The 26,973-nt window shown below is 42.8% G+C and overlaps 1 protein-coding gene across 4 annotated transcripts; it reads left to right on the forward strand.

Annotated features, from left to right (window-relative positions):
* The first annotated feature begins 92 nt into the window (after positions 1 to 92).
* Positions 93 to 26,795, forward strand: OGFOD1 (2-oxoglutarate and iron dependent oxygenase domain containing 1). Of its 4 annotated transcripts, XM_032424339.1 has the most exons (14): positions 227 to 315; positions 668 to 847; positions 2,017 to 2,162; positions 6,933 to 6,979; positions 10,081 to 10,181; positions 13,408 to 13,524; positions 14,069 to 14,160; positions 14,367 to 14,495; positions 14,779 to 14,892; positions 16,312 to 16,391; positions 16,681 to 16,994; positions 20,679 to 20,801; positions 21,280 to 21,338; positions 22,071 to 26,795. In XM_032424339.1, exons 2-14 carry the CDS (start codon positions 781 to 783, stop codon positions 22,230 to 22,232), a joined length of 1,551 nt encoding a protein of 516 aa, XP_032280230.1. In that variant the 5' UTR covers positions 227 to 315; positions 668 to 780; the 3' UTR covers positions 22,233 to 26,795. The 4 variants fall into 4 exon arrangements, with proteins under 4 accessions (XP_032280229.1, XP_032280231.1, XP_032280230.1 ...); XM_032424338.1 differs by lacking the exon at positions 668 to 847 and having other exon boundaries at positions 93 to 315; positions 22,071 to 26,793; XM_032424341.1 differs by lacking the exons at positions 227 to 315; positions 668 to 847 and adding an exon at positions 4,304 to 4,361 and having other exon boundaries at positions 2,085 to 2,162.
* The last annotated feature ends 178 nt before the right edge of the window (positions 26,796 to 26,973 follow it).

Here is a 26,973-nt window from a genome sequence, read left to right on the forward strand (position 1 = left end):
TTCCATTGGTAAACCAGGAATGGGTTCCGCCTCCTTTTACTTTGATACTTCCTATTGGTCGGCGCTGGGGAACACGGGAAAGGGGGCATTCTGGGAATTGTAGTGGGCCTAGGAAAGTAGCTGCTTAATCAGTGTGGCGTGGGTCTGTAGCTTAAGAGAAGATGAATGGGAAACGGCCCGCTGAGCCAGTTTCTGGCCGGACGGGGAAAAAGGGAAAGAAGGAGGTGATAGCGGAGTTTTCGGACGCTGTCACCGAAGAAACCTTGAAAAAGCAGGTGTCTGAGGCCTGGAGCCGCAGGACGCCGTTCGGTCACGGTAACCCGGTGCTGTGAAGGGGGAGCAGGGTCTGGGGGGCCTCTGAAAGTCCTACCAATCGAGTCGAGCCCCGGGCAGCGGGGCCACGAGGGAAGAGGCTCTTGGAGACAGTGTGACTTTGGCCACCTTTGACTCTCCTGCTGCTCTCTATCATTCCAAGTTCGGTTTGGATTTAGAAATCTGAGGAGGAAGAAACGTAGGCCCGAGAGTTGGGAAGCAGAGGGCATGGCATGCAAGTTCGTAGTTCCTCCGAGGGCAAAGATCGGTTATCCCAAAATCGTGTAACCAGAGCATTTATCGTGAGCTGCCAGATGGCTGGCGCCTGAGCTTACTCGTTTTTACACGCCTATAGGCCGACTACGTGACCTATGGGAGTAAACGAGTGTTGAGCAAGGGAAGAAACTCACCTTGAACGATTCCAGCCTCAGCTTCAGATATCACTTTAGAGGATCAGAATTCCGCTTCATGCCGCATGCTTTCCCTCCTAGAGTTTGCCATGATTTGGGTTTCAGTTGTTATGTGCTTCGAAGGGGTGAGTCCTGGGTGTCTGGATGCACATAAAAGGTGATAGCTCGGTGTCTAAAGGGCAAGCTCTGTACCCCCAGGGACTTGTCAGTATCCTCAGCTGTAGGATGGAAATAGTGATAATGTCTATTACAGGGTTGCCGAGGAGATGAAGTGACATTATGCATGTAAAACACCACTGTGTTTGGCACGGGGTAGGTGGTGGTGGTGGTGATGGTAGTGGTGGTGACTATTAATATTAGGAGGGTACCTAGAGTATCAGAGGCAGTGGCTAAAATGTTGAGACAGAAATCAAGGCATGGAAGAGTTATGCTTGAACCGATTTTTTTAAAAAGTGTATGTTGTAACTTCCTTCCTCCAACAGTAACTTGGGGAAAGAAAAGGCAGAGTTGAAGAAAAATTGCCAACCAGTATTGCTATTCTCATTGTTTTTTTAGGGGTTGGGGGTGAGCAGAGGGAGAGGAGAGAGAGAATCTTAAGCAGGCTCCTGCCCTAGCATGGAGCGTGGGGTGAGGCTCTATCTCACAACCCTGGGATCATGACCTGAGCCAAAATCAAGAGTTGGATGCCTAACCAACTGAGCCACCCAGGTGCCCCTCTATCCTCATTTTTCATTTGCTCCTCTCACTTTAATTTTGGGGGAAATGAATAAGGAATCTAAAATATATTCAGTTCAATAGCTAATCATTGAACTAAAAAACTCAAAAAAGAGCAAGAACCTTAATTCAGTGATATCACCTGTACTCCTAAGGACTAGTATTTTGAACACAATATATTTAAAAAGTAGTATTGAGGGGCACCTGGGTGGCTCAGTCGTTAAGCATCTGCCTTCGGCTCAGGTCATGATCTCAGGGTCCTGAGATCGAGCCCCGCATCGGGCTCCCTGATCAGCGGGAAGCCTGCTTCTCCCTCTCCCACTCCCCCTGCTCGTGTTCCCTCTCTCGCTGGTCTCTCTCTGTCAAATAAATAAAAATCTTAAAAAAAAAAAAAAAAAAAAAAGGTAGTATTGAATGGGGTAAAGAAAAAAGGGAAGAGCTTATAATTCTTTCCCCAAGTCTTTCGGTACTAGATTTCTGAAAATTCATGATCATGCCCTTTTGTATTCCCTCTGCCATGCTACTCAGGTCAAAAATACAAAAGGGGAAAAAGCCATAAGTAATGTTTTCCTTCCAACAGAGGCCATTGCCATGGACATGGATCCCTTTCTTCACTGCGTGATCCCAAACTTCATCCAAAGCCAAAACTTTTTGGAAGGGCTTCAGAAGGAACTTTTGAACTTGGACTTCCATGAAAAGTATAATGATTTATATAAGTTCCAGCAGGTATTTATGTCCCTTTCACATTCACTCTTCCACTTAAGAAATGCTTTATCTACAGAATCATTCCTTACCTTTAGACTTGAGGTTTTAGATTGGGTTTGCCTTGGAGGGTCCTTGCCTTGACATCGCTAAAAGCATTCCTTCATTTCACATAAGCTTACTGAGTGTTAATGATGTGTTAGGTGCTATAATTATTGCATGGGAGCCTCTGACAGTTCCTGCCCTGTAAGACTAAACTAAGAGAAGTGCTAGTGATGGTGACAGATAGTCAAGAAATACAGTAAGCCAGTAAGTTAAGTACATTATAAACAAAGGGGATTAAGTGCATTTTGAGGATTGGTATGCTGAAGAGGGTTGTACGTTGGAAAATAATACCTATTTAAATTTTTAGTTCATGTCTTTATTTTAGGTGACTTGATGTATGCTGTGCATCGCAGTATGTCCGCAGAGAGTGAGGTCTATTCTTTTTTTGGTGGACAGTTTAACTTGGCAGGAAAGACCATATCAAAATGAGGGCCAGTTTTTCCACTCTTAGAAGACAGGGCTCAGTCTAGGTATAGAAATACAGGTCATTGGTTTCCCCAGTTTGAGGGGAAATATCTTTTTAGTACATGGTATACATCACTCTTGGAAATCCTTTATAAAATCTCAAGGATATCAGCCCTTAAAAATCACAGAACAAAATAAAAATGAAAAAGATGAAGGATTATTTTGTTTTCTTTGCATTTAACCCTTTGATTTCTCTTTATCTGGGATAAGAGAGTAAATAACAGGATTTCCTTCTCTTTTATTCTTTTGCACTAGAGCTGATTATGTCCCCCAGTCTCTATCTTTGGGCCTTAACACATATGATTGACCAAGTTAAATACACACATGATATGACTCTTAATAAGTCAGGAAATCTGACAAAATTAAACTTCTATCCTAGTGAAGTTACATAGGTTAATTAGAAGTCACAACTGTCTGCCTTTGTAATTATATCAACTTCAATAACAGTAGGTCTCTTTGTTGATTTAGGGCTATATGTATCTCTGATTACAAAAACTGAGGATTTAAACTGGTTTTTACTTGATGCAATTTGGTAGATGAAAACACTTCTAACTGTGATGTCAGTGAGTGGCAATATAATAAAAAGGGCTCTGGGTAATGAGGAGGGGGAAAAAGATTACTTTAGATCACATGGGTGTTAGGTGAAACTCTACTCTGCTGTGAATAATTTTTACTATGCTCACTTTGGGATTGAACTTCTTCATCCTAAAACAGTAGATGCAAAACCTATTTTCAGTCTCCTGTCCCTTCAGACTTTGCTTATATCCTCTTTTCTTTGCTTGTGCTGTGAAATATCTTAATAATGGGGTCTATGACATCTTACAACCTTCCTAAACAAGTGTGTCGGTAGGAGTTGCCTGATATTCTGGATATTTTAAAGCAAGTGTTACTGAGTGCATGCTTTATGCCATGCTAAGTGCTTTATATTTATTAATTCATTAATAAATTCTCATAACAGAGAATGAATGAATGAATTCATTAAGTCCTCATAACAGTCCTATGAAGGAGGTACCTTCCTATTCCTGTTTACAGATGAGGGGAGTACACTGGTTTTTTTCTTCTCTTCTGGATCATTCCCTGTGACATGTGAAAGAAAGCTGTTCCTAGGGGCGCCTGGGTGGCTCAGTCGTTAAGCGCCTGCCTTCGGCTCAGGTCATGATCCCGGGGTCCTGGGATCGAGCCCTACATCGGGCTCCCTGCTCCGGGGGAAGCCTGCTTCTCCCTCTCCCACTCCCCCTGCTTGTGTTCCCTCTCTCGCTGTGTCTCTTGCTGTGTCAAATAAATAAGAGAAAGAAAGCTGTTCCTAAGAAAAAAATGCTTTTGACCTAACTTTGCCCTTTACCCCATTCCTCTGCTCCTCTTGACAGTAGAATTCCGTATAAGTTGTCTGTACTTTCTCAAATACTCCTTCTCTCATTCTCTGTCAAGCCCATTTTGCATCAGGCTTTTACCTACAGCTCCACTGAAACTACACTTGTCAGGCTCACTCATAACTTCCACATTAGTAAATCCAGGATTCATTTTACTTGACCTTCCAGCTGCATTTGAGATACCATATTACTCCTTCCTCCCGGAGATATTTTCTTTACTTTCAGGATACCACGCTCTCAGAATCTTCCTTCTACCTCCCTGGCAAGCCCCTGGTTTCCTTTGGTAGGTCTTCCTTTTGTACCTAACTTCTTTTTTTTTCTAAAGATTTTATTTATGTATTTAATTGACAGAGAGAGAGAGAGAGACAGCGTGAGGGGGAACACAAGCAGGGGGAGCGGGAGAGGGAGAAGCAGGCTTCCGGCTGAGCAGGGAGCCCGACGTGGGTCTCAATCCCAGGACCCCGGGACCATGACCTGAGCCGAAGGCAGTCGCTTAACCAACTGAGCCACCCAGATGCCCCCTAACTTCTTAATGATAGAGTACTTTAGGGCTTTGCCCTTGGGCCACTTCCTGGCAGATTTCCAGGGACTCCCATGGCTTTGCCTCTACTCTTGGATATCTGTTAAGTGTCTCACACTTAAGTCCAAAACTAAACTCTTGGTCTTCTCCCCCTAAGTCTGCTCCACCTACAAATTTACCCATCCAGTGAATGGAAACTCGATCTTTCCAAGTGGCTCAGGCTAAAAACCTTCCATTCCTCGGGCGCCTGGGTGGCTCAGTTGGTTAAGCGACTGCCTTCGGCTCAGGTCATGATCCCAGGGTCCTGGGATCGAGTCCCACATCGGGCTCCCGGCTCAGCAGGGAGCCTGCTTCTCCCTCTGACCCTCTCCTCTCTCATGCTGTTTCTCTCTCGCTCGCTCTCTAATAAATAAATAAATAAAATCTTTAAAAAAAAAAAAAAAAAACCTTCCATTCCTCTCTCACCTCATACCTAGTTCGTCAGGAAATTCTGCAGGCTCTCTCCTCAAAACATATCCAGAAAAACCCACTTCTTTCCACTTGTACTACCAACAGCCAGTCCAAGGCATCCTTGCCTCTCATCAGAATTACACTATTAGTTTATTGGCCAGTCTCACTGCTTCCACTCTTGCCCACCTACACAATCACAGACATTGTGTTCTTTTAAAATGGCAATGGACCCAAGAGAATTGAAAACATGTGCACATAGAAACAGGTACACAAATGGTCATAGCAGGTTATTCATGATATCTTAAAAAGTGGAAAGAACCCAAATGTCCATCACCTGATGAATGGACAGATGAGTGTGGTCTAGCCACACAGTGGAGTATTACTCAGCCAGGAACGGGAATGGCATAGCAATGCTGCTGCAACATGGAGGAGCCTTGAGAATATACTGAGAGAAGCTAGACATGCAAGGCCACGTGCTGTAGGATTCCGCTTATCTGTAATGTCCTGACTAGGCAAATCCATATAGAGAGGCAGAAAGTAGATTAGCAGTTGCCAGGACCTTGGGGAGAAGAGTATGTACGGTGACTGCCTAATGAGTATAGGGTTTCTTTTTGGTGGGGGGATGATAAATGTTCTGGAATCAGATAATGGTGGTGGTCGCACAACATCGCGTATATACTAAAATCTACTGAATTACACATTCAGATGGTTAAAATGGTAAATTTTATGTTACGTGAATTTTATCTCAATTTTTAAAAATGTAAATGGGATCCTATTACTCCTTTGTTCAAAGCCTCCAAAGTTTCCTCATTTCTTTGTCAGAAAGCCAAAGTACTTAGAAGAGTTCTAACGCGGGGCTCCTGGGTGGCTCAGTCATTAAGCGTCTGCCTTCGGCTCAGGTCATGATCCCAGGGTCCTGGGATCGAGCCCCGCATCGGGCTCCCTGCTCGGCGGGAAGCCTGCTTCTCCCTCTCCCACTCCCCCTGCTTGTGTTCCCTCTCTCGCTGTCTTTCTCTCTGTCAAATAAATAAATAAAATATTTAAAAAAAAAAAAAAAAAAAGAAGAGTTCTAACGCATCCCATTGCCTCTTTGGCCTCATCTCCTACTGCTGTCCCCCGCACTCTCTACACTCTAGCCACACAGTCTCCTTGGATGTTTTGACTAGACCAGGCATGCTTCACACCCAGGACCTTGAATCCTTTTTTTTTTTTTTTTAATTAATTTGTCTATTTTGAGAGAGAGTGTGCGTGGGGCAGGGCATGGCACAGGGAGAGGGAGAGAGAATCTCAAGCAGCCTCCGTGCTGAGCAGGGAACCTGACATGGGAGCCTCACGACCCTGAGATCACAACCTGAACTGAAATCAAGAGTCAGACACTTAACCGACTGAGCCACCTGGGCACCCCAGGACCTTGAATCCTCTTTGCCTAGATATTCCCTTGGCATGTTTCCCAACCTCCTTCAAGGCTTTGCTTCACTCAGCAAAATCAAGCCTGGCCATCGTGTTTGTACTTGCAAACCCTTTCCCACCTTCAGCACGCCCAGTACGTCATATCCTGCTGGTTTTCCCTGTGCCTTTGTCCCCTTATTTCATGCTAACAATCAGCTTTTTATGTTTATTGTCTGTCTCCCTCAAAAAGAATATAAGCTCCACTGTCGATAACTATTTAAATATTTGTTGAATGGAATAAGGCCCAGGGGGGTTAAGTAACTTGCCCGAGTCACAGAGCTGCCATATGGAGGGGCCACAGGTCAAAGCCAGGCAGCTTGGCTTCAGTCCAGGCTCTTCGCCATAATCCTACACTGCAAGGGCACTCACTGAACTGCTTTCTTCTGTGTGTAATATATGAAGGAAATCCTTTTTTTTTCTTTTTCTATGATCAAGTCGGATGATTTGAAGAAGAGAAGAGAGCCTCACATCTGTGCTTTAAGGTAAACAATCATATTTGTTGGGTGCAGAAAATGTTACATCATATAACGTTATGTCATTATCCCATTTTGTAGAGGAGAAAACAGATTGAGAGATTAAGTAACTTCTTCAAGCTTCCTAGATGAAAACCGAGGGAGCTAAGCTACAAACTCAAATTAGTCTGATTCCAGGGCCCACCTTCTCAGTGATAAAATGTTCAGCTTTGTTAGTAATCAAGGAAACACTGCTGGAACCATTTTTCACATATTAGGTTGGCAAATATTCGCAACAAAATCCCCCAGTGTTGACAGAAGTATCGATCCCTTTCTTAGATGATGGTTTTGAAAAATGTATCAAAACTCTTAAAATTATGCTTACCTTTTTATAGTATCATTCCACTTATAAGAATTTATCCTGAGAAAATAATTAAGGATGTGCTCAAAAATTCCATACAAGATTGCATGTTGTAATGTTGTTAAAAACAGTGGGGAAAAAATGTTCTAAAGACTTACTCATTTTAGAACGAGAAAGAGAGAGAGAGAGTGCGTGTGCTCTAGTGCAAGTTGGGGGAGGAGCAGAGGGAAAGGGAGAAAGAATCTTCAAGTAGACTCCCTGCTGAGCTCAGAGTCCAATGCAGAGCTCGATCCCATGACCCTGAAATCATGACCTAAGCCGAAATCAAGAGTCGGACACTCAACCCACTGAGTCACCCGGGTGCCCCAAAATAGTGAAAAACTATATACAAATTAAAAGGCCATGCATTGAGATTTATATAGATAATGGTAAAAGCATGAGTGGAAAACTCTACAACCATTGAATATGATGTGTGAATTTTAATACATGAGAATGATAAACCTGATTTCACCAGTTCTAAGACACATTTCTTCTTTTACATTTTAGCACTGCTGGGGTCCAGTGTCTCACAAATTACTATTGTGTTCTATTTTAATTGGCAACATTTTTTTAAGTGATAGCAAAACAATGATACTTCTTACAGAGGAGGCATATTAGAGTTGATGCAGTACACTTGTCAAGAGAAAAGATGGGGCGCCTGGGTGGCTCAGTCGGTTAAACGTCTGCCTTCGGCTCAGGTCATGATCCCAGGGTGCTGGGATCAAGCCCCACATCAGGCTCTCTGCTCAGAGGGAAGCCTGCTCCTCCCTCTGCCTGCCATTCCCCCTGCTTGTGCATGCGCGCTCTCTCTCTTTCTCTCTCTCTCTGTCAAATAAATAAGTAAATAAAAATCTTTTAAAAAAAGAGAGAGAAAAGACGTTAAAACAGCACACACAGTGTGAATGATTTTTAAAAGATATATTTGGCTATCTGTGTACAAAGGAAAAAAGAGAAGAATGGAATGTTTAAATCTGGCTAGTTGGATTTCAGATTTTTTTTAACAGTTTCTTTTTACTTATCGAGGGTTTTTTCCCCCAGTTTTGCTACAATAGGCACATGTTACTTTGTAATCACTGTTTTTCATTTATACAGAAGTCATTTTTTTCTTGTTCTCTTTTTTCCTCTGGGACATTTTGATATATGATGTCAGTCTGCACAGATTGTTATTTCTTCCCGATTCTGAAGTATTACTCATATATTAACTGCACCTCATAATATCTCATATTTATTTAGACCTTTTGTTATTGTTGTTCCAAAGAGAGATGATCGTACTGCCCTGTAAGGCATTATCTCTTTAGTTCACAGCACGCCTCTGGTAAGCATTTCCTGTGGGACTGAGGTTCCATTCTATTCCCACAGGATAATAGCCAGATGGTGTGTTAGACGGGATTCCTTGGTCTATAGAAAGGTGATCTTTATACTTCCCAGTTGGGCTCTGTGATTTCTCCGTTATATTCGATTAACAAATGAGAATAATGACAGAAAGTAACCCTGGCCTTGTGACCCTTTCATAGTGACTAGAGGAAGAACTTTTTATGGAATACATTTGAGGAAGCCAGTGTTACCAGTAAAAGAGGGATTTAAGGCTTTGATCATAGTTGCTTAAAGCATCAAGACTTTGCAGAAATGTTTGCTACCCACATCTCAAGCCTGGTTCAGCACTTTGTTCTGCTGGCTCATTAAATATAATTTGCAACTCTGTTTTTGAAGTTACATGGCATTTCTGGTTGGACCAACCTAGCACAGCGTTTTTTAGAATTTTTTGGTTTGGTAATGTAAAGTGTGGAAAAGGGACTTGGTATTAAAATCTTAGGAGATCAGCCTGGAGACTTGATACATAGTTATGACCAGCACAGTTGCATTTTATGGGAATTTCAATTGTGTACATTTATACTGTCTGTGTGTGCAAAATGTGAACCGATGTAAGTCCTTTCAAAATGTTTTCAACTCATGAAGATTCACATAATTCCAAAGTTGATTGGCTGAGTGAGTTATAAATTGTGTTAAAGAGATTTCTATACGGAGAGCCCCGTTAGCTGGCAAATGGAAGTGTTCGGCATCTCTTACTGGTATCATGCTGGCATCAGAACTTCTATAAAAGATTTTCCTGAGCCTACAGTTAGCATAATATTCACTGTTATTGCAACTTAAAGTTTTTAATCTGCAACAGTGTCACCCAAGTGGTCATTAAGCAGTGGAGTAGTATTTTTTTTTTTAAAGATTTTATTTATTTATTTGAGAGAGAGAGAATGAGAGAGAGAGAACACATGAGAGGGGATAGGGTCAGAGGACGAAGCAGACTCCCTGCCTAGCAGGGAGCCCAATGCGGGACTCGATCCAGGGACTCCAGGATCATGACCTGAGCCGAAGGCAGCCGCTTAACCAACTGAGCCACCCAGGCGCCCAGCAGTGGAGTGGTATTTAGTGCCAAAAAACATGTCTAAAAATCAGTAACCTCGGAAAGGAACATCAGGGTGCTAAATTATGACAGAGGGCAAAGCACTGCCGTGCTAGAGCATACTATCAATTTAAGAGGAAGAAAGTAAAATGAAATAGCAGAGCAAAACTATATTACAGTAGATGGATTTGTATTTCTTTCTCTTTATTTCAGTTCCAAGTCCTAAACTGTGCAAGTTTCAAGTAAAGAAGCTACTACAGCCTCCAGGAAAAAGTAGCTGTGGCCGAGATCCAAACGCTGTGGCTAACAAGTTACCTTTGTTGACATTTCTAGGAAAGTTCTGTTTGAAGATTTCCGGACTTGGCTTGCTGACATTTCCAAGATTGACCTGGAATCAACTATTGACATGTCCTGTGCTAAATATGAATTCTCTGGTAAGAAAGATAAAGCCCTTGATGTCTAGAGGACTTTCAGGCTTTAGCTACACAGTGGCGGCAAGAGCATCGGTGTGCCAGGATCCTAGACTTGGGACACGTCCCCCCATAGCATTAGGACCTTCTTTTTTTTTTTTTTTTTTTTTAAAGGTTTTATTTATTTATTTGTCAGAGAGAGACAGCGAGAGAGGGAACACAAGCAGGGGGAGTGGGAGAGGAATAAGCAGGCTTCCCGCGGAGCAGGGAGCCCGATGTGGGGCTCGATCCCAGGACCCTGGGATCATGACCTGAGCCGAAGGCAGACGCTTAACGACTGAGCCTCCCAGGCGCCCCAACATTAGGACCTTCTTAATAAGGAAGATTTGACCCGGTTCGAATACCGAAACGCCCATCTTATTGGAAGGTATAAGGCAGTGGTTCTCTTTGGTGAAAATATGATGAAAGCCGTTGACCAAATTTTCAGAAAAATGCTGATAAGGCACACACACACCAACTTCGTGTAGAGCATCAGGAAACTCAGGGGTGGTATTGTCAGCTCTACTCTTGGGCTTCCTAGGGAGCAGATATCCCTCAGTGCCTCTTTTTCTTTTTTTTTTTTTTTCTTGTTGTTGTTCTTTGGAAGATAAGAAAAGACTACATTCTTTTTTTTTTTTTAAAGATTTCATTTATTTGACAGAGAGAGAGACATAGCGAGAGAGGGAACACAAGCAGGGGAGGTGGGAGAGGGAGAAGCAGGCTTCCCGCTGAGCAGGGAGTCCAATGCGGGGCTCGATCCCAGGACCCTGGGATCATCACCTGAGCCAAAGGCAGACGCTTAACGACGGAGCCACCCAGGCGCCCCGAAAAGACTACATTCTTAAGGAAGAATCTTCGAACAGTATAGAAGGATAGTGTAAACCTTGACAGTTCCCTGCACTTTCTCCTTGTCCCCCTTCCTCTTCAGAGGTATCCATTGTCACCAGTTCCCTTTGTGAGCAAAGAAATGTCTTTTTGAAAGTGTGTTTGCTTTTTCACCTGGAAGGAAAAGTGTTTTGCTTTGTTTCACTAAGTAAAATTTTGATGTGGGTTTACTCTCATACAGTATAAAGTATAAGGGGGAAGTATACATTGGTAACCACTTTTTGAGGCTAACTGAGTGATACACAGGATGAGTCCTATCAAAAGCCCTTTTTTTAAAAACTTTTTTCTTTTTAATTGAAATCATTTCAAACTTACAGAAACATGGCAAGCATAGTATAGTTTTTTCCCATTTTACTTGAGAGTAGGTTGCCGTCCTGTTCCAGGACCCCCATGTACTTCAGTGATTCCTACAACAAGGACATTCTCCTAGATGATGGCAATAAACCATCAAAATCAGGAAATTAGGATCGATACATTATTCCCATCCAATCTGCAGGCTCCATTCAAGTTCCATTATTTGGTCCTTGATTGCAAAAGGATCCCGTCCAGGATTGCGTAGTTGTCATGCCTGACTTGGTCTCCCACAATCTAGAATAGTTCTTCAGTCTTGCCTTGACTTTCATGATCTTAAGTCTTCTGAAGGTTTACAGATGACTCATTTTGTACATTTGCCCTCAATTTGGGTTTGCCTGATGCCTCCTCATGATTAGATTCAAGGCTTGCATTTTTGGTAGGAATGTTACAGAATTATGTGGGGGTTGTTTTGTTTCTTTTTCTTTTTTTAGTACATCTTATCAAGTGGTATATGGTTTCTGTGTGTCATAGTCTAGTGATACTTTGATTACTTAATTAAGGTGGTAACTGATGTCAGGCTTTCCCACTGTAAACTTGTTCTTTTTCTTTCTATAAGTGAATAAGAATTTTGTGGGGAGATACTTAACGATTATGTAAATATCCCATTTCTCCTCCAACTTTGATTCGCTTATTTTAGCATCCTCTGGCATCCCCTTTACATTTATTGTCATTCTGTAAAGGAAACCTTCCTCTCTTCCCATTTATTTATTCATATATTTATTTACATCAGTGTGGCTTTATGGGTCACTATGTAACGGGCTGTAATCAGTTGCTATATTATAGTGATGCTCCTCTTGTCCCTGATTTGATCAAAGGGAGCACCTTTAAACTGATTTCCATGTCCTTTTGATGTGTCCCCATCATTCTTAATACATTTTACTTCCTAGCAGAACAAGATTTTTCCAAGCTCATCTTATATGTCCCCTGCTCTAGACCCAGAGTTAGCCATTCTTCCAAAGAACCCTGATTCCTTTTAGTGACGAATGATGCTTAAAAATCAAGATCTGGACTCTGGGTGTTTTGCCATTAGGGTGTCACTGCTCCCAGGCCTTTCTGTGGAGAAGAGGTAGCAAATACACGGATGCGCACGTGCACACGTGCGTTTACATGTTCATGTATGTCAGTGTCTAGAAATATGTTGATATCTAACTAAATATCTCCATACATAGGAAAATCAATTCACATTGATTCCTCCAGTTCCAATTCAACACCATAAGGTTTATCCCAGATTTCTCCATTTCCGTATTTATAATTTCCTCCCTCAGCAGTGAGAACCATGGCTTCCGTCACCTTCAGGATATTTCTTTATCAAAACAATCCCTCCATGTGTGAACGATCACAGTTCACTATAGCAAATCCTCCCTCTCCTGCCCTGCAGGGATGCCTCCCTTGCTCAGTCCCACCTAACGGCTTTTAGAAGCGTTAGCTCAAGAAATTAATGGGAACCGCTACCAAAAGATCTACGTACAGTAATGGTCATTTGCTTATTGAAGCATTTTTCTTAACAGATGAGAAATGGAAACAATTAAGTCTAAGATTAATTAAAGGAGAAAGAAGGTAATTCATAATCCGTATAGTAGAATAACCACAGGGCCATTAAAAAAGCGATGACAGCTGTATATAGTGATGGTAGTAAAAAGGCCACAAAACAACCACTGTAGGACACCCATTTTTATTTTTTTTTAAGCAAACATATGTAGGAAAAGTGCTGAAAGAATATAAGCACAAATATTGTTAGTGATTATCTCTGGGGTCTGTCCATATGTGTGTTCTTCAGGGCTTTTAGAGTTCTCCGTGTTCCCAGTTGTATGTCTCCGATTATAAAACAGGAGAAACAAGTGTCATTTTACAAAGCTGGAGGAGCTCACATTGCAGGTGAATATCAGATGGACCGATATTAAAATGCAGGATCAGAGTAACGGCTGCTCCTTGTCAGCTCGGGGACATTAAAGTACATGTTGCACTATTGCAGATGCCCTCCTCTGCCACGATGATGAGCTGGAAGGGCGCCGGATCGCCTTCATTCTTTACCTGGTTCCTCCCTGGGACAGGAGCTTGGGGGGCACCCTGGACCTGTATGACGTTGATGGTAAGAGAAGCGCGTACACATCAGCACCAGTAGCTACTTCTGAGCTCTTACACACAGTGTGTGTCCTCCTCTGAGGAGGGGGAGCGGACACCAGCCTTGACAGCCGCCTCCCTACATTGTACTTGTAGTCATTACTCCAGAGATGGAGTCCATGAGCATGAGGACTAGTCAGACCCTACTCCTGAGTACTGACCGTGGAAAGCTGGAGCACGTGGAAAGCTGCCTGGGACCATCAGTGTGCCCGCGCCAGTCTGTCTGACAGGAAGTCAGGGTTGTTTCCTAATGACTGACACCAGATGTTGCCTCTCGAAAACTTTTCCGAACTTATCCCAGCCCTCATCAATAATAGACAGATGGCATAGTAAGAACAATGGTCAGCTAGCAGAACTGAGTGAAACAGATGGAAGGGGGTGGCGTTTTGGGATCTGCAGGGTCCATCTACTTCCCCTTAGAAATCTGAGAATTGTCAAGGTGAAACGAGGCAGCCTGAAAGTGGTTAGTGGTAACGAAATCACATTTGTGGTTGTCTTCTCTCCTGGTGCAGAACACTTTCAGCCGAAGCAGATCGTCAAGTCTCTTATCCCTTCATGGAACACACTGGTTTTCTTTGAAGTGTCTCCAGTATCCTTTCACCAGGTAAAGATTATAAACCACAAATATACAGAGTACTAAGGATCATGCTTTTTAGTCCCCCGTTATCGAAATGTGAGAGCTTCCTGTTGGACTTCCGTGGCCAGGTTGTGCGCGCATCCAGCGTGACGGATCCAGAAGTGAGCGCGCCTTGGCTAGCAATCGTCCCCCTCAGCGGGTACGTTCATGCGCTGCTGGCCTTGTCCTTTCAGGTGTCCGAAGTCCTATCTGAAGAAAAGTCACGTTTGTCTATAAGTGGCTGGTTCCATGGTCCTTCACTGACCCGGCCTCCCAACTACTTTGAACCTCTCATACCTCGGAGCCCTCACATCCCACAAGATGTAAGGATAAATGCCTCTTGTCGGGATTCTTATCTTAGAAGCTTTACCGTGTGGTTTGTTTTCCTGATAATGAAACTGGACTTTGAGTTTCCTCTTTGGCTTTTCTTAGGTAAACTTTTGATAGTGTCTTTTTCTCAGGCAGAGTTTTCCAGCACTTTTATGTGTAACAAGGAGAAGATTATAAAGTGAGGCTTTGCATATATTTTACTAGCACGAAATGATGTAAGAACAAAAGCAATAGGAATTGTTAATTCACGTTTTGCATCTGCTGCTTCTTTGTAAGCATGAAATTTTGTATGATTGGATCAACCCTACTTATCTGGACATGGATTACCAAGTTCAAATTCAAGAAGAATTTGAAGAACGGTCTGAAATTCTCCTAAAGGAGTTCCTTAAGGTAAGCCAGCATGTTCTGTCCAGTGTATCTTGGGGACCTCGCAGGCCCTAACAGAATCTCACTGCTATAACAACTTGTGCTTTTGTCTTTCTCGCTTCTTGGGTGGGTAAACAGGCATCACTAAGGGAGTTTTTGGTTAGTTCCTGGTTAGAATGTTTATATCATCTTTTTCATAAAATACACAGGTGATGCTAGTAACTAACATTGGTACCAGTTGTATGCTTAGTGGGTTGAGGCCCTTGGGTGTGCCCCAGTTTTCTGGAATCTTAACGGTACACACATACACACACGCACGCTTCTACACTGACAGGGAGTTGTATGTAGCTTCCTTCCTATTCATTTGGTGAATATGGTTTCCTATCAGCTTACTATTGCTTTTAGTAAAAGATAGATTATTAACTGAGCAGCACCTATTAATGAACATTTGACAATGATACGCAGCACATTTCAGTGGAGAGGGACTACATCAGGAGTCAGAAGACTTAATATTCATGCCCTGGCTCTGTGGTTTTACTAATGAGCAAAGCACTGAATCTCCCAGAGCTTGTAGGTCTTCATCAGTTAACCTGGGATAAGACCTGCCTTGTTCGTCTTGAAGAGTTGTTGTGAGGGCCAAACAAGATCGTAGACACCGGTGTGGTGCTTCACAGTTGACCCTGGGTCCCATGGAAGCACAGTCCCAAGAGCTGTTCCTCCACAAGAAACATACTGCCTCTCTCTCTCTCTCCCCCCTCCCCTTCCCTCTTGAAATTTTAAAGCTGACATTAGCATATTAAGGAGTTTGAGAAATATTAGAGTAAATAAACTTTGTTTGATCCTATTTTATTCAGCTTACCTAAACCAGGCTTTGGGATCCTCTTTCCTGTTTTACAGCTGATAAGACTGCTGTTTTGAGAACACTCCTTGGGAAGCCACATTAAACAAGTACATAGAAAGCCTCTTGTGGAGCAGATTTCAATAGATTAATCAGCTTCTTGCTCTGTACTTGGCTTTCTCTATTTAGAAAGCTGATTGCATAAAGGTGAGGCCTACAGAGACTTTTAGTGTGATGACATTGACTGTTAAGCAGTTTCATTGTTTTTCCTCACATCTTATGAATTGAAGAGACCATATTATGATCTTCATTTTATAAATGCAGGAGTCTGAGAGGTTTAGCGATCTGACATGAGACACACAACCACTAAAGGAAATAGCCCAAATTGACACTCGGGTCTCTTGGCTAAAGCATGCTGATGATTTATCCAGTCTTTTTTCTGGCCGCACTATATCAGGCCTGGGGACCTTGGGCAAGAGGGGTGAATGTGCACTGGCCCTTTTAGGAATCAGCCAGCATGATTCTGCAGAGCGGCTCCACCTGCAAGACCAATGTGGGATCAGAGAGAGACTCACTGACTGCTTCTTTCTTTGCTCATTTTCCAGCCTGAGAAATTTGCAGAGGTCTGTGAGGCTTTGGAGAAAGGAGACGTGAAATGGAGCAGCCGAGGTCCCCCTAACAAAAGGTAGAGCCGCGACATTTGCCTTTGCGTTCAGCATCTGCCTATTTGTCTGGAAGGCTCACTTCCAATAATAGGACATTTGCCAGTGGTAGGACATTGGCCCTGGTGATGTTTCATTCCCAGGGACATCCAGTAGCAGGCCCTGACAGAACCTCACAGTTACAACAACCTGTGCTTTAGTAGGCTGTGCCGGGACTTCGGAGCAGGGTACAAAACTAATGAACAGCTTTTCTTCCATGAGTCATTGTATAGGTGTGGCTTTGATGAACAACTTGGCATCACTGCTTTCCAGGTTTTATGAGAAAGCTGAGGAGAGCAAGCTTCCCGACATTCTGAAGGACTGCATGGAATTGTTCCGCTCCGAGCCTGTGTTCTTGCTGCTCTCCAACTTCACAGGCCTGAAACTCCACTTCTTGGCCCCTTCAGAAGAAGATGAGGTGGCAAACCAAAAAGAGGGAGAAGGAGCCTCTGTGGCCGATAACCGTGAAGAAGGGACGAGCCATAGGTCCCCTGGGCCAGAGAACCATCAGACAGCCTTCTGCAATAACAGCCAGCAGAGCCAGGGACAGACAGACCCAGAGTCAGAGGAAAATGAAGCAAAGGAAGGTAAGCCGTTGATATCAGTTGTCCTTACTTAACCATTAAACATTCACTATTCAATTATTGATTCATCTAACAACTATTACTCGAGCATCCATGATCTGCTAGGCCTGTTTCGGGAGCTGGAGGACAGAACAAGCAAGGTCTCCGCTCTCCCAGAGTTTATGTTCTAGTGGGAGAGGACGGAGATTAAACGTGTCCACAGACCACAAGAAAACATAAGCTAATAAAAGCGGTTTGCAGAAAACTTGAATAGGGTTGTGTGCTGAGGAACAACGACCGAGTGGCCTCTTAGGTGACCGGGCAACTGGAAGAACCTGTCTTAGGAGCTGCCATCTAAGCTCCGATCGGAATAACAAGAAGGATCTGTGGGAAGAATATTCTAGGTAGGAGGAGCAGCTCATACATTCTATTAGGCTGAAAATATACTTGAACAGTGGACAGAAATAGGATTGGCTTTGCCCCAAACTACTCTAAAACATAACATCAAAGAGAGGAAGGTGAACACAGCTTATTTCTGCCAAGGACCAATAATAGCCTAAGAAAAACCTCCTTGAATTTGGGAAAATAGGTAGAAGGAAATTATTAATAAAAGTAGAGGAAGTCTAAGGGCGCCTGGCTGGCTCAGACGGAAGAGCATGTGACTCTTGATCTTAGGGTCGTGAATTCGAGCCCCACATTGGGCGTGGAGATTAGTAAGAAAAAATAAATAGGCTTTAAAAAAAAAAGTAGAGGAAGTCTTTAATTATCTACAGACAAGATCAAACAGAGAAAAATATAGGAAATTTAAGAGGTGAGGCTTCTGTGGAAATTTTGGCACCCGTAAGTGAGCAGCTACCAAATGAGCGTACACGGCTCGGCACCTACTAAATCAGACGAGAAAATCTGCTGCCCGATTCCTCTCCTCAGTTGTACTCTCCCTGCTTCCACTCTGATTTTTGGAGAAGGCCCCTGTTGCAGTTAGAAGAGCAAAGACAAGGAATGTAGATGCCCACGGACACATAGCCAGCAGTGTGACACAAGAACCACATAACGCAGATTCTGTGGCCTCGCAGACTGACCTGTCGCTTTGGTCACCACAGATTTAGAACAACCAGAGCCAGGTGGCTTTTTCTGTGCTAGTCAATACACAGGATAGCCTTTCTTTAAGATAAAGGTTGGCTTTCCTTGATAATTCATACTGGCTTCCATACCTGGGCCCTAAAAGGAATCAGGTGAAGATCAGTGGGGCCTCATGGGCTTTTTTTAAAAAGTATCTGTTGGGGTGCCTGGGTGGCTCAGTCGGTGAAGCGACTTCGGCTCAGGTCATGATCCCGGAATACCGGGATCAAGTCCCACATCAGGCTCCCTGCTCAGTAAGGAGCCTTCTTCTCCCTTTCCCCCTACTTGTGCTCTCTCACTATCAAATAAATAAATAAAACCTTAAAAAAAAAAAAAGTGCTTACTTATCTCTATTCCTTTTTGGTTTCATTTTCATGGGAACCTGGACCTTGGAAAAAATCTATACAGGCAGCCAAAGGATGCTTTATTACTGAGCATCTACTGTATGCAAGGCCCTGGGCCAAAGCAGGTGGGAATACAGAGGTAAATGTGAAAAGTAACTGTAAAGTTCATCATCTTAAAGAAAATGGTGGGGACAAAGCCGTGAAGGAGCAGAATTTTCCTATTTTATTAAAGTTAAGCTGGCATGAACTCGAATGAGAGGTTTTATAACTTCAAGATGTTAAATGTAACCCACATGGTACCAACAAAGAAAATAGCTATAGGATATACGTAGAAGAAAATGAGAAAAGAATTTAAACATTTCAATACCAAAAAATCAACTAAACACAAAAGACTGTAATGCAGGGACAAAAAAAGCTATAAGGCATTTAGAAAACAAATAGCAAAATGACAGAATTAAGCCCCTCTTTCCTAGTAATTACCTTAAATGTAAATGACAATCAAAAGACAGAGATTGGCAGAATAGACAGGAACACAGGATTCAGCTATCTGCTATCTACAAAACACTCAAGATCCAGAGACACAAACAGATTGAAAATAAAAGCATGGAGAAAGTTGTTCCATGCAAATAGTAACCAGAAGAGAGCAGGAGTGGCTCTACGAATATCAAACAAAGTAGATTTATTTATTTATGTATGTATGTATGTATGTATGTATGTATGTATTAAGGCTCCATGCCCAACGTGGGGCTCAAACTCATGGCCCTGAGATCAAGAGTTGCATGCTCTCCCAATTGAGCCAGCCAGGCACCCAAACAAAATAGCTCTTAACTCAAGAAAGATTAGAAGAGACAAAGAAGGACATTCTATACTTGTAAAAGTTCAGTACAGCAGGAAGATACAACAGTTACAAATCTTTATGTACCTGATGACAGACTGAAAATATATGAAGCAAAAACTGACAGAATTGAAGGAAGAAATCAGACAGTTCTACAGCAGTAGTTGGGAGAGGTCAGCGCCCGAGAGGACTTAACCCAATAAACCAGCTAGATGTAACAAGTGTAATACAGAGCATTCTACCCACCAACAGCAGCATATACATTCTTCTCAAGTGAACATGGGACATTTTCCAGGACAGACGATAAGTTAGGCCACAAATTTAGTCTCTGTAGATTTTAAAAGCTAGATACCGGGGCGTCTGGCTGGCTCAGTCGGTGGAGTGTGTGACTCTTGATCTTGGGTTTTAAGTTCAAGTCCTACGTTGGGTGTAGAGATTACTTAAAAATAAAATCTTTAGAAAAGTAAAAAATAAAAGATATCATACAAAGTAGCTTCTCTAACCACAACAGGATGAAGTTAAAAAGAAACAAGCGATCATCCTCCATGAAAAGACATGGAGGAACCTTAAGTGCATATTGCTGAGTGAAAGAAGCCAGTCTGAAAAGGCTACTTATTGTATGATTCCAACACTATGACATTCTGGAAAAGGCAGAACTAAGGAGAGAGTAAAATCAGTGGTTGGAAGGGATTAGGAGGAAGGAAGGGATGAATTAGGTGGAGCACAGAGCTTCTTTAGGGCATTAAAACCAATTCTGTATGATACGGTAATGATGGACACCCAACATTATGCATTGATCAAGACCCATAGAACGTATAGCACAAGGAGTGGACCCTAATGTCAACTATGGACTTTAGTCAATAATAATGTATGAGTATTAGTTTGTCAGTTGTAACAAATGAATCACACTAAGATAAAACATTAATAATAGGAGATACAGGCAGATGGCAGGGGGAATCTATTTAAAATTATAATATTTATTCATATTATAATTTTTTATTTTGGCAGCTAAATGTATATTCCATCTAAAATTTCTTGTAAAAAAAGAAATAGAACATCAAGTCCCCCTGCCCCACCAAATAGTACATGGTACATTTCTGACAGTCACTGTAAGTAAGGCTGGTTTGGTGGAGCAGTAGGTCAGAAGGTTTATGGGAATGGTTTCCCTTTAGTGCTGGACCATTCCTACTTATTATTCCCTCGCAAACTAGCAGTTGTATCAAAGTTATTTATTTTCTTAAGCAGGCTTCACACCCAGCATGGAACCCAACACGGGGCTTGAACTCACAACCCTGAGATCGAGACCTGAGCTGAGATCAAGAGTCAGACGCTGAACTGACTGAGCCACCCAGGCACCCCTGTATCAGAGTTATTTTAAGTTTTTTCTGGCCTTCTGTTGTTTCTTCTTAGACTCAAATGTTCCCACATGCCAGGGAGAACTGAGGCATTGGAAGACCGGTCACTACACTTTGATCCATGACAACAGCAAGACTGAATTTGCCCTAGACTTACTCCTCTACTGTGGCTGTGAAGGTAAGAGGGCAGAAAGGACAACAGTGAACTGTTACCTTGAGAGGGGCAGTCTCCTGGTGACCCCCTCCAGCTGACCAATTCAGAAGTGATGTGCCTTGGCCAGGATCCCAGATCATAGAAGCTTTCTGTTGGAGGGGATCTTGGGGGTCATGAACTTCAGTCTCCCAACCCAAAGGATTTATATCTGACTAAGGTATGGGGGGATGTGGACCAAACCATAATTTCCCTCCAAATAACCCCCCAGATCCACATCGTTTATGTAATTGTCCTTCCAGGTGCGTTTTATATTCAATTCTTAGTTTTCATTTCTTACTCAGTGTGGATTGAATGGTAAATTCAAGCTCATAAATCATAGAGTTGGTTACTACGGAGCTCCCAGAGCCCCCAGCTTTAAGCAGCATGGGATTGGCAATGGAAGCAGAGGATGGAACTCTTGCAGTGAGAAATTTCTGAATGCTGTTTGTTTTCCCTTTGTAAGGCTGGGAGCCAGAATATGGTGGCTTTACTTCCTACATTGCCAAAGGTGAAGATGAAGAGGTAAGTTGCATCTGACAGCAAACTGCCCTTTTTAGTTCTTGAGGAAGCTTTTATTCTTCAGAAACCCAATTTTTATTTTTTTATTTTTATTTTTTTTTATTATTTTATTTATTTATTTGAGACAGAGAGAATGAGAGAGAGAGAGAGCACATGAGAGGGGGGAGGGTCAGGGAGAAGCAGGCTCCCTGCCGAGCAGGGAGCCCGATGTGGGACTCGATCCAGGGACTCCAGGATCATGACCTGAGCCAAAGGCAGTCGCTTAACCAACTGAGCCACCCAGGCGCCCAGAAACCCAATTTTTATGACCTTCTGCCAGTGTCTTTAGCTGATAAATCCATGATGGTCTGCCTGGCAGTGGTTCTAATTTCTAGTAGAAAGTACTTGGCAGGGAATAAAGATGCCACAGGATAATCAGTAAGCATTGCTTCTACCCTACTGAGAAATTCCATGTAAGCTAAGAGTTACATGGTGCATTCCCATGAAATCTTTCAATATAGTAAGAAATAAATGCACTGGGTAAAATCGTTCTGGGTATGTGTTGGAATGGGGCTCATTGGAAAATGCCTTGACAGCCAGAGCAATAGCTCCTCCTAGTAAAGGATCTTTTAAAAGATCCCTATCGCCAGTCTAAGTACATGATGTGAAAACCATTTGTTCAGTGGTGAATCATTGAAGAAAAGAGTTGAGAATAAGTTCGGTGTTCTGATGTGTCATTGTATTGGCTTATTTCAGCTGCTAACAGTGAATCCAGAAAACAACTCTCTGGCACTGGTCTACAGAGACAGAGAGACTCTGAAATTTGTCAAGCATATTAACCACCGAAGCCTCGAACAAAAGAAAGCCTTCCCAAACAGAACCGGTTTCTGGGACTTCTCATTTGTCTATTATGAATGACAGGGCTGGGCAAAGCTGAAGGAAAGAGACCCTCGGGACTGGGAAGCATGCAGGAGCCACAAGGTGACCTGTGTGACGGTGTCCTTAAAATCTGTGTGTGGTAGGACTCATCATCACTGTCCTCAATCTAGACTTTGAGCTTGGAGCCAGGTACTTCTCTCTTGATTAAAAAAAAAGGCTTGTCTTTTTTTTTTTTTTTTATTTTAACATTGAGTTTTTCATTTTCCATATGATCTTCCTTAGTGATTTTTTAAAAGTTTTTCTGTGTGGTAAAATATACACAACATCAAGTGTACCATTTTAACCATTTTTAAATGTACACTTCAGTGACATTCAGTACATTCACATGGTTGTGCACCCGTCATCACCATCCACCTCCAGAACCTTTCCATCTTCCCAGACTGAAGCTCTGTCCCCGTGAAAGCGTAGCCCCTCTCCCCCAGCCCCTGGCAGCCCCCATTCCACTTTCTTTCTGTCTCTGTGTTCATAGAAGTGGAACAATACAATATTCGTCCTTCTGCAACTGGCTTATTTCACCGAGCATAAAGTCTTCAAGGTTTATCCATGTTTCCAGTGTTTTTTTTAATACTCAAGGCCGATTCTGCCCTTCCTAATCGCACTGGTTTAGAACATTGCAGAAACTTCTAGCCTCTTCTTCCTGGGCTCATGATACTTCCTCCCACTGCTTATGGCTTTGTTTCACTGACTCTCCTAGGACAGTGTAGACTTAGATGACGGTGTTCCTGCCTTGGTAAACGCGGGCCTGGCCCAAACCACACGGCCCCCGCCTCAGGAGACTTCTGGATGGTAGAGGAGAGGGCTGCTTGTGCCCTGTGTAGTGGCTCCTGGGGCTACTGCCTTTCCATCCTGGAGTTGGGATTCTGGCCTCATGCGTCTTTCCTTTTCCTAAACACTCTAGGATCGACTATAAAATTTGTTGCCTTTTTTTCTTTAAAAGGACAAAGTCTAAAGGCCCCATCAAAATGCCAAGAGGCTGTGCACTCTGTTACATTCTTTTCCCCTGGACCATCGTGGGGGTTACATGAGAAGTACCACGTGTCCATGTGGGTGTGCCAAGTGGGCATCGGGGTCACTGCATCTTTAGCTGAAAGACGCTATTCTCATTCCATTCTTGTCTTCTCGTTTCCTCTCTCTTTTTTACACGTATTACTAGCTGTTACCATAGCTTTTATTGGGGGTTTTATTAATCAAGAGCAAAAGCATTGGGCTTTTATCTTCGTTAATCTCGTAACACTTTGAGTATTGACTCTATTCTAAAGTTGACCTTAAATGAGAGAATGAAGTTCACCTTCTTTTAGGTTGATGGTTTTAAAATTTGTTTAATTTCGCACCCCAGTCAGTAAAAAATGTTTTAGCATTTATACCCATTATATGGATATCTGTCTAGAAATTTTTCACATGCACTAATCTTCAGTATTTTTACAAAACACATCTTTTTCCCAGCTGAGATGAGAAAGCAGCACCTAGAACTAGTGTTCTAATGGTGTCTTCCCACGCCCACACTGGGCCAGTGTACATGCATACTATTTTGGAGACCACAGTTTTTTCACCACGGTATAATAACACTCACGGATTACAACTGCTTTATAACCAATGGCTTACATTTCAAAGCTTGCCTTTTCTTTTCAGTTACTACAGACTGAATGAAGGTCAGCCCTACAATATGACTTTCACTCACTTGCTTTCTGGTGTGTTTTCATGATTGGGAGAGAGAGGGGTAAGGTTCTAGTGAACCCGTCAGTGGCGTTAACTGGAAGCGGAGGGCCCAGGAGAAAGTGCCAGGCAGGTGAAACCATCACATATGCCAAGCTGGGAAAATAGAAACTCGTGGCTCTAGGTGACACGTACGGTGCCACCCAGCTTGTCCTGTTCTGGAGCGCTCCGTCTAAACCTTAGCAAACTACACAAGCGTTAAAATGTGCTTATTAGTTTCTCCTTAATCTCAGTGTGTTTACGGTCTGTCAACACGGCAGAATCTTCTATACACTATGGGAAAGGATTTCGGTGCCTGAAGGGAGAGCAAGTCCCTGAGAGCCAGACTCTGCTGTTTCTGTCCGTTATATCATCTACAGCAGCTCCTCTTAGAGGACCGTGTAGCTCGCAGGTCCCTTTCCTGCACTGAAGACATCAGTGACTGAGAAGCTGTTTTTCCTAGTACTTCATTCTTCCTCTCGATCTTTAGGGCTTCAGCCAGTGTCAACAACTGTTTAGTGGCAAAAGAGAAATTAAAAACATGGGCATCTTTGAAATACTTGTTTCAGGTAAGAGCTATGGTGTTCACCTATGTAATATATGGCATCTTCTCTCTTAATTCTTAACAGTGAACCTCCAATTCTTATCATTCCTTTTAGTAAAGGAAGATTTTTTTCCCCCCGGAGAGCAGCTTTATATTTTTTCAGATTATATAAATAATACATGTTCATTATGAAGAAGTAGAACATGGAAAAATATGAAGGAAAGGTCATCCATCTGGAATCCCACCATCCTGTGACAGCCACTGTGGTACTCTGTAATGTACTGAGACAGAGAATGTGCCTTCCAGAGACTGCTTCACCACTTCCTACAGCTGCGTAAGGTCGCCCCCCAGAGAACAAAACCCCTTTATATGTTCATAATGATGGAAATTAAGAATGTTTTCATAAAGTTATTTTGAGAGCATATTAGCATTTCTATTAAGAGGAGGAAAAATAAAATGTTTAAGGAAGAACTCTATTAATAATCTAACTTCTGTCCCCCATTTTAAAGACATGGAAAATGAAGCCTAGAAGGGAAAGAGGCTGGTTTTGAAGCTGGTTTTGAACCTGGCTTTTCTACTGCTCATTGACTGGCTCCCACACTCCACTGAATGCGGTGGTTTCTTTCCCGCAGAATACTGAAGGAAAAAAAAAAAAATCACTGCTTGGGCTACCTCTCCTAGACCAGTATTTCTTCAGCCAGAAGCTTTGGCTGTCGTACATCTTCGGTACCAGTATGTACTTCCTTATATGCCACTGACACTGAGGGAGAAAATGCAAAGCCCGTTAGAAGGGTCCTTGTGACACCAGCTTTCCAGCCCTAATGAACTGAATGTTCCTGCAAAAACACACGATTTCTTTCTCTGACTGATGCAAAATCAGCCCATGTAGACAGTTCTGAAAACTACTTGGGAATCGTCCATGTGACATCATTTTAGGAAAAGCAGATTTCTGTACCATACAAATAAAAAGATGAGTCAGGAGCTTCAGCATCTAGTGTGGGCAGGGGCCAGATGGGAAAGAGGCAAAATGCAAAACACCAAGCTGCAAACGGGTTCCTTACTGTACTTCAGTTTCAAAGTGAAAGCAGAGATAATTTAGTTCTGTGATCACAGGCCTCTGCACTGGCAGATTTGTAACTGCTAATTATAAACTTTGAAACATAAATAATGTTGGAACTCATTCTTGTAAAGCACTTCTAGGGTTGCATAATTGTTGTGAAGTCCCTAGTTCTGTGATGTTGGAAGCTCCTGAGGGACTGGCTGAGGACAGGCAATTCCATGGAGAGCAGCAGATGCTTCTCTGTGCTCGGAGCACTGGCTCAGCACCGCTGGGAGGAGAAAGCTGATTGAGGTGCAGCTCCTGTTCTCAGTAGAGGATTAACATCGATCTAAACACAGAATGTAATAAGGGTTAAGGAACAGCCACGGGAGGGATCTCCTGAGGAGAGAGCATTTGAGCCAAGCCTTGATGTATGTGGATAGGAAGACATGTGGGAAATAATAAAAACCATACTCTTTCAAAAATACTGAGTACCTGAATTTGGCAGGGGACAGGAGACTTTTTTAAAGGGATGCTCGAAAAATGACTTCAAAGCTTTCTCCCAGATACCAGGATCCTCAAGATCAGCTTTTCAATGAAGGCTCAGTGTTCACTTAAAGCTTCAACAAAACGCAGCAACAAAATAGAGTTTAAGCTGTGACTTCTTAGAAGGCCTCAGATTCTATCAGGATAGAAAAATATGGCAACAAAACAGAGAGGCAACGGATAACCAAATAGTTTTTCTCCTCCTTAAGCTGAACATGGTGACTTATAAGGGGAAAAGAGATGGTAGAAGGTTTTATGAACACTTTCATCTCATCCAGTCTTTACATGACTGGGAACAGTTAGAATAGCAGGAAGGGCCATGGCTACTTGGTTTCAAACCCACACCAAGACTCACCAAGCTGTGAGACCCTGTAGAAAACATTCTGCCTCTCTGAGCTCAGTGATAAATACCAAGAGGATCAAATTAATGTGAAAATCATCTATTTGTAACCTATAAATCAGGACTATCTGAAGATACATTCTACTGCAGGTCAACCCCTTCGAGACTTGCTATGAGTATTTTTAGGTCTAAGAAGGAAGCTTTTTGGCTGAAGAATAACTGAATGACCTTTGATGAGATTATTCTGTTAGCATATGACCTGAGCCAAAGGCAGACACTTAACGACTGAGCCACCCAGGTGCCCCGAATAGTGCCATACAATTTAAGACCAGCACCAACTAGAGATTTTAATCTCAAAACGTATAGATTACACTGTAGTTAAAACAGAAAAAGACTCTGGGGCGCCTGGGTGGCTCAGTCGGTTAAGCGTCTGCCTTCGGCTCAGGTCATGATCCCAGGGTCCTGGGATCGAGTCCCGAGTCCGGGCTCCCTGCTCAGTGGGGGTGCCTGCTTCTCCCCCTGCTTGTGCTCTCGCACTCTCTCTCTGTCAAATAAATAA

Source organism: Phoca vitulina, unplaced genomic scaffold (genome assembly GCF_004348235.1).
Source record: "Phoca vitulina isolate PV1807 unplaced genomic scaffold, GSC_HSeal_1.0 scaffold30, whole genome shotgun sequence".
Taxonomy (NCBI): Eukaryota; Metazoa; Chordata; class Mammalia; order Carnivora; family Phocidae; genus Phoca; species Phoca vitulina.

What these genes read in the sequence shown, in the direction of transcription:
- OGFOD1 (XM_032424338.1), top strand. Translation starts at nt 162, where the DNA reads ATGAATGGGAAACGGCCCGCTGAGCCAGTTTCTGGCCGGACGGGGAAA. An exon ending in CCTCACATCTGTGCTTTAAG is followed by an intron (nt 6,980 to 10,080) that starts GTAAACAATCAT and finishes TGACATTTCTAG; the next exon opens with GAAAGTTCTGTTTGAAGATT. An exon ending in TCCTAAAGGAGTTCCTTAAG is followed by an intron (nt 14,893 to 16,311) that starts GTAAGCCAGCAT and finishes CTCATTTTCCAG; the next exon opens with CCTGAGAAATTTGCAGAGGT.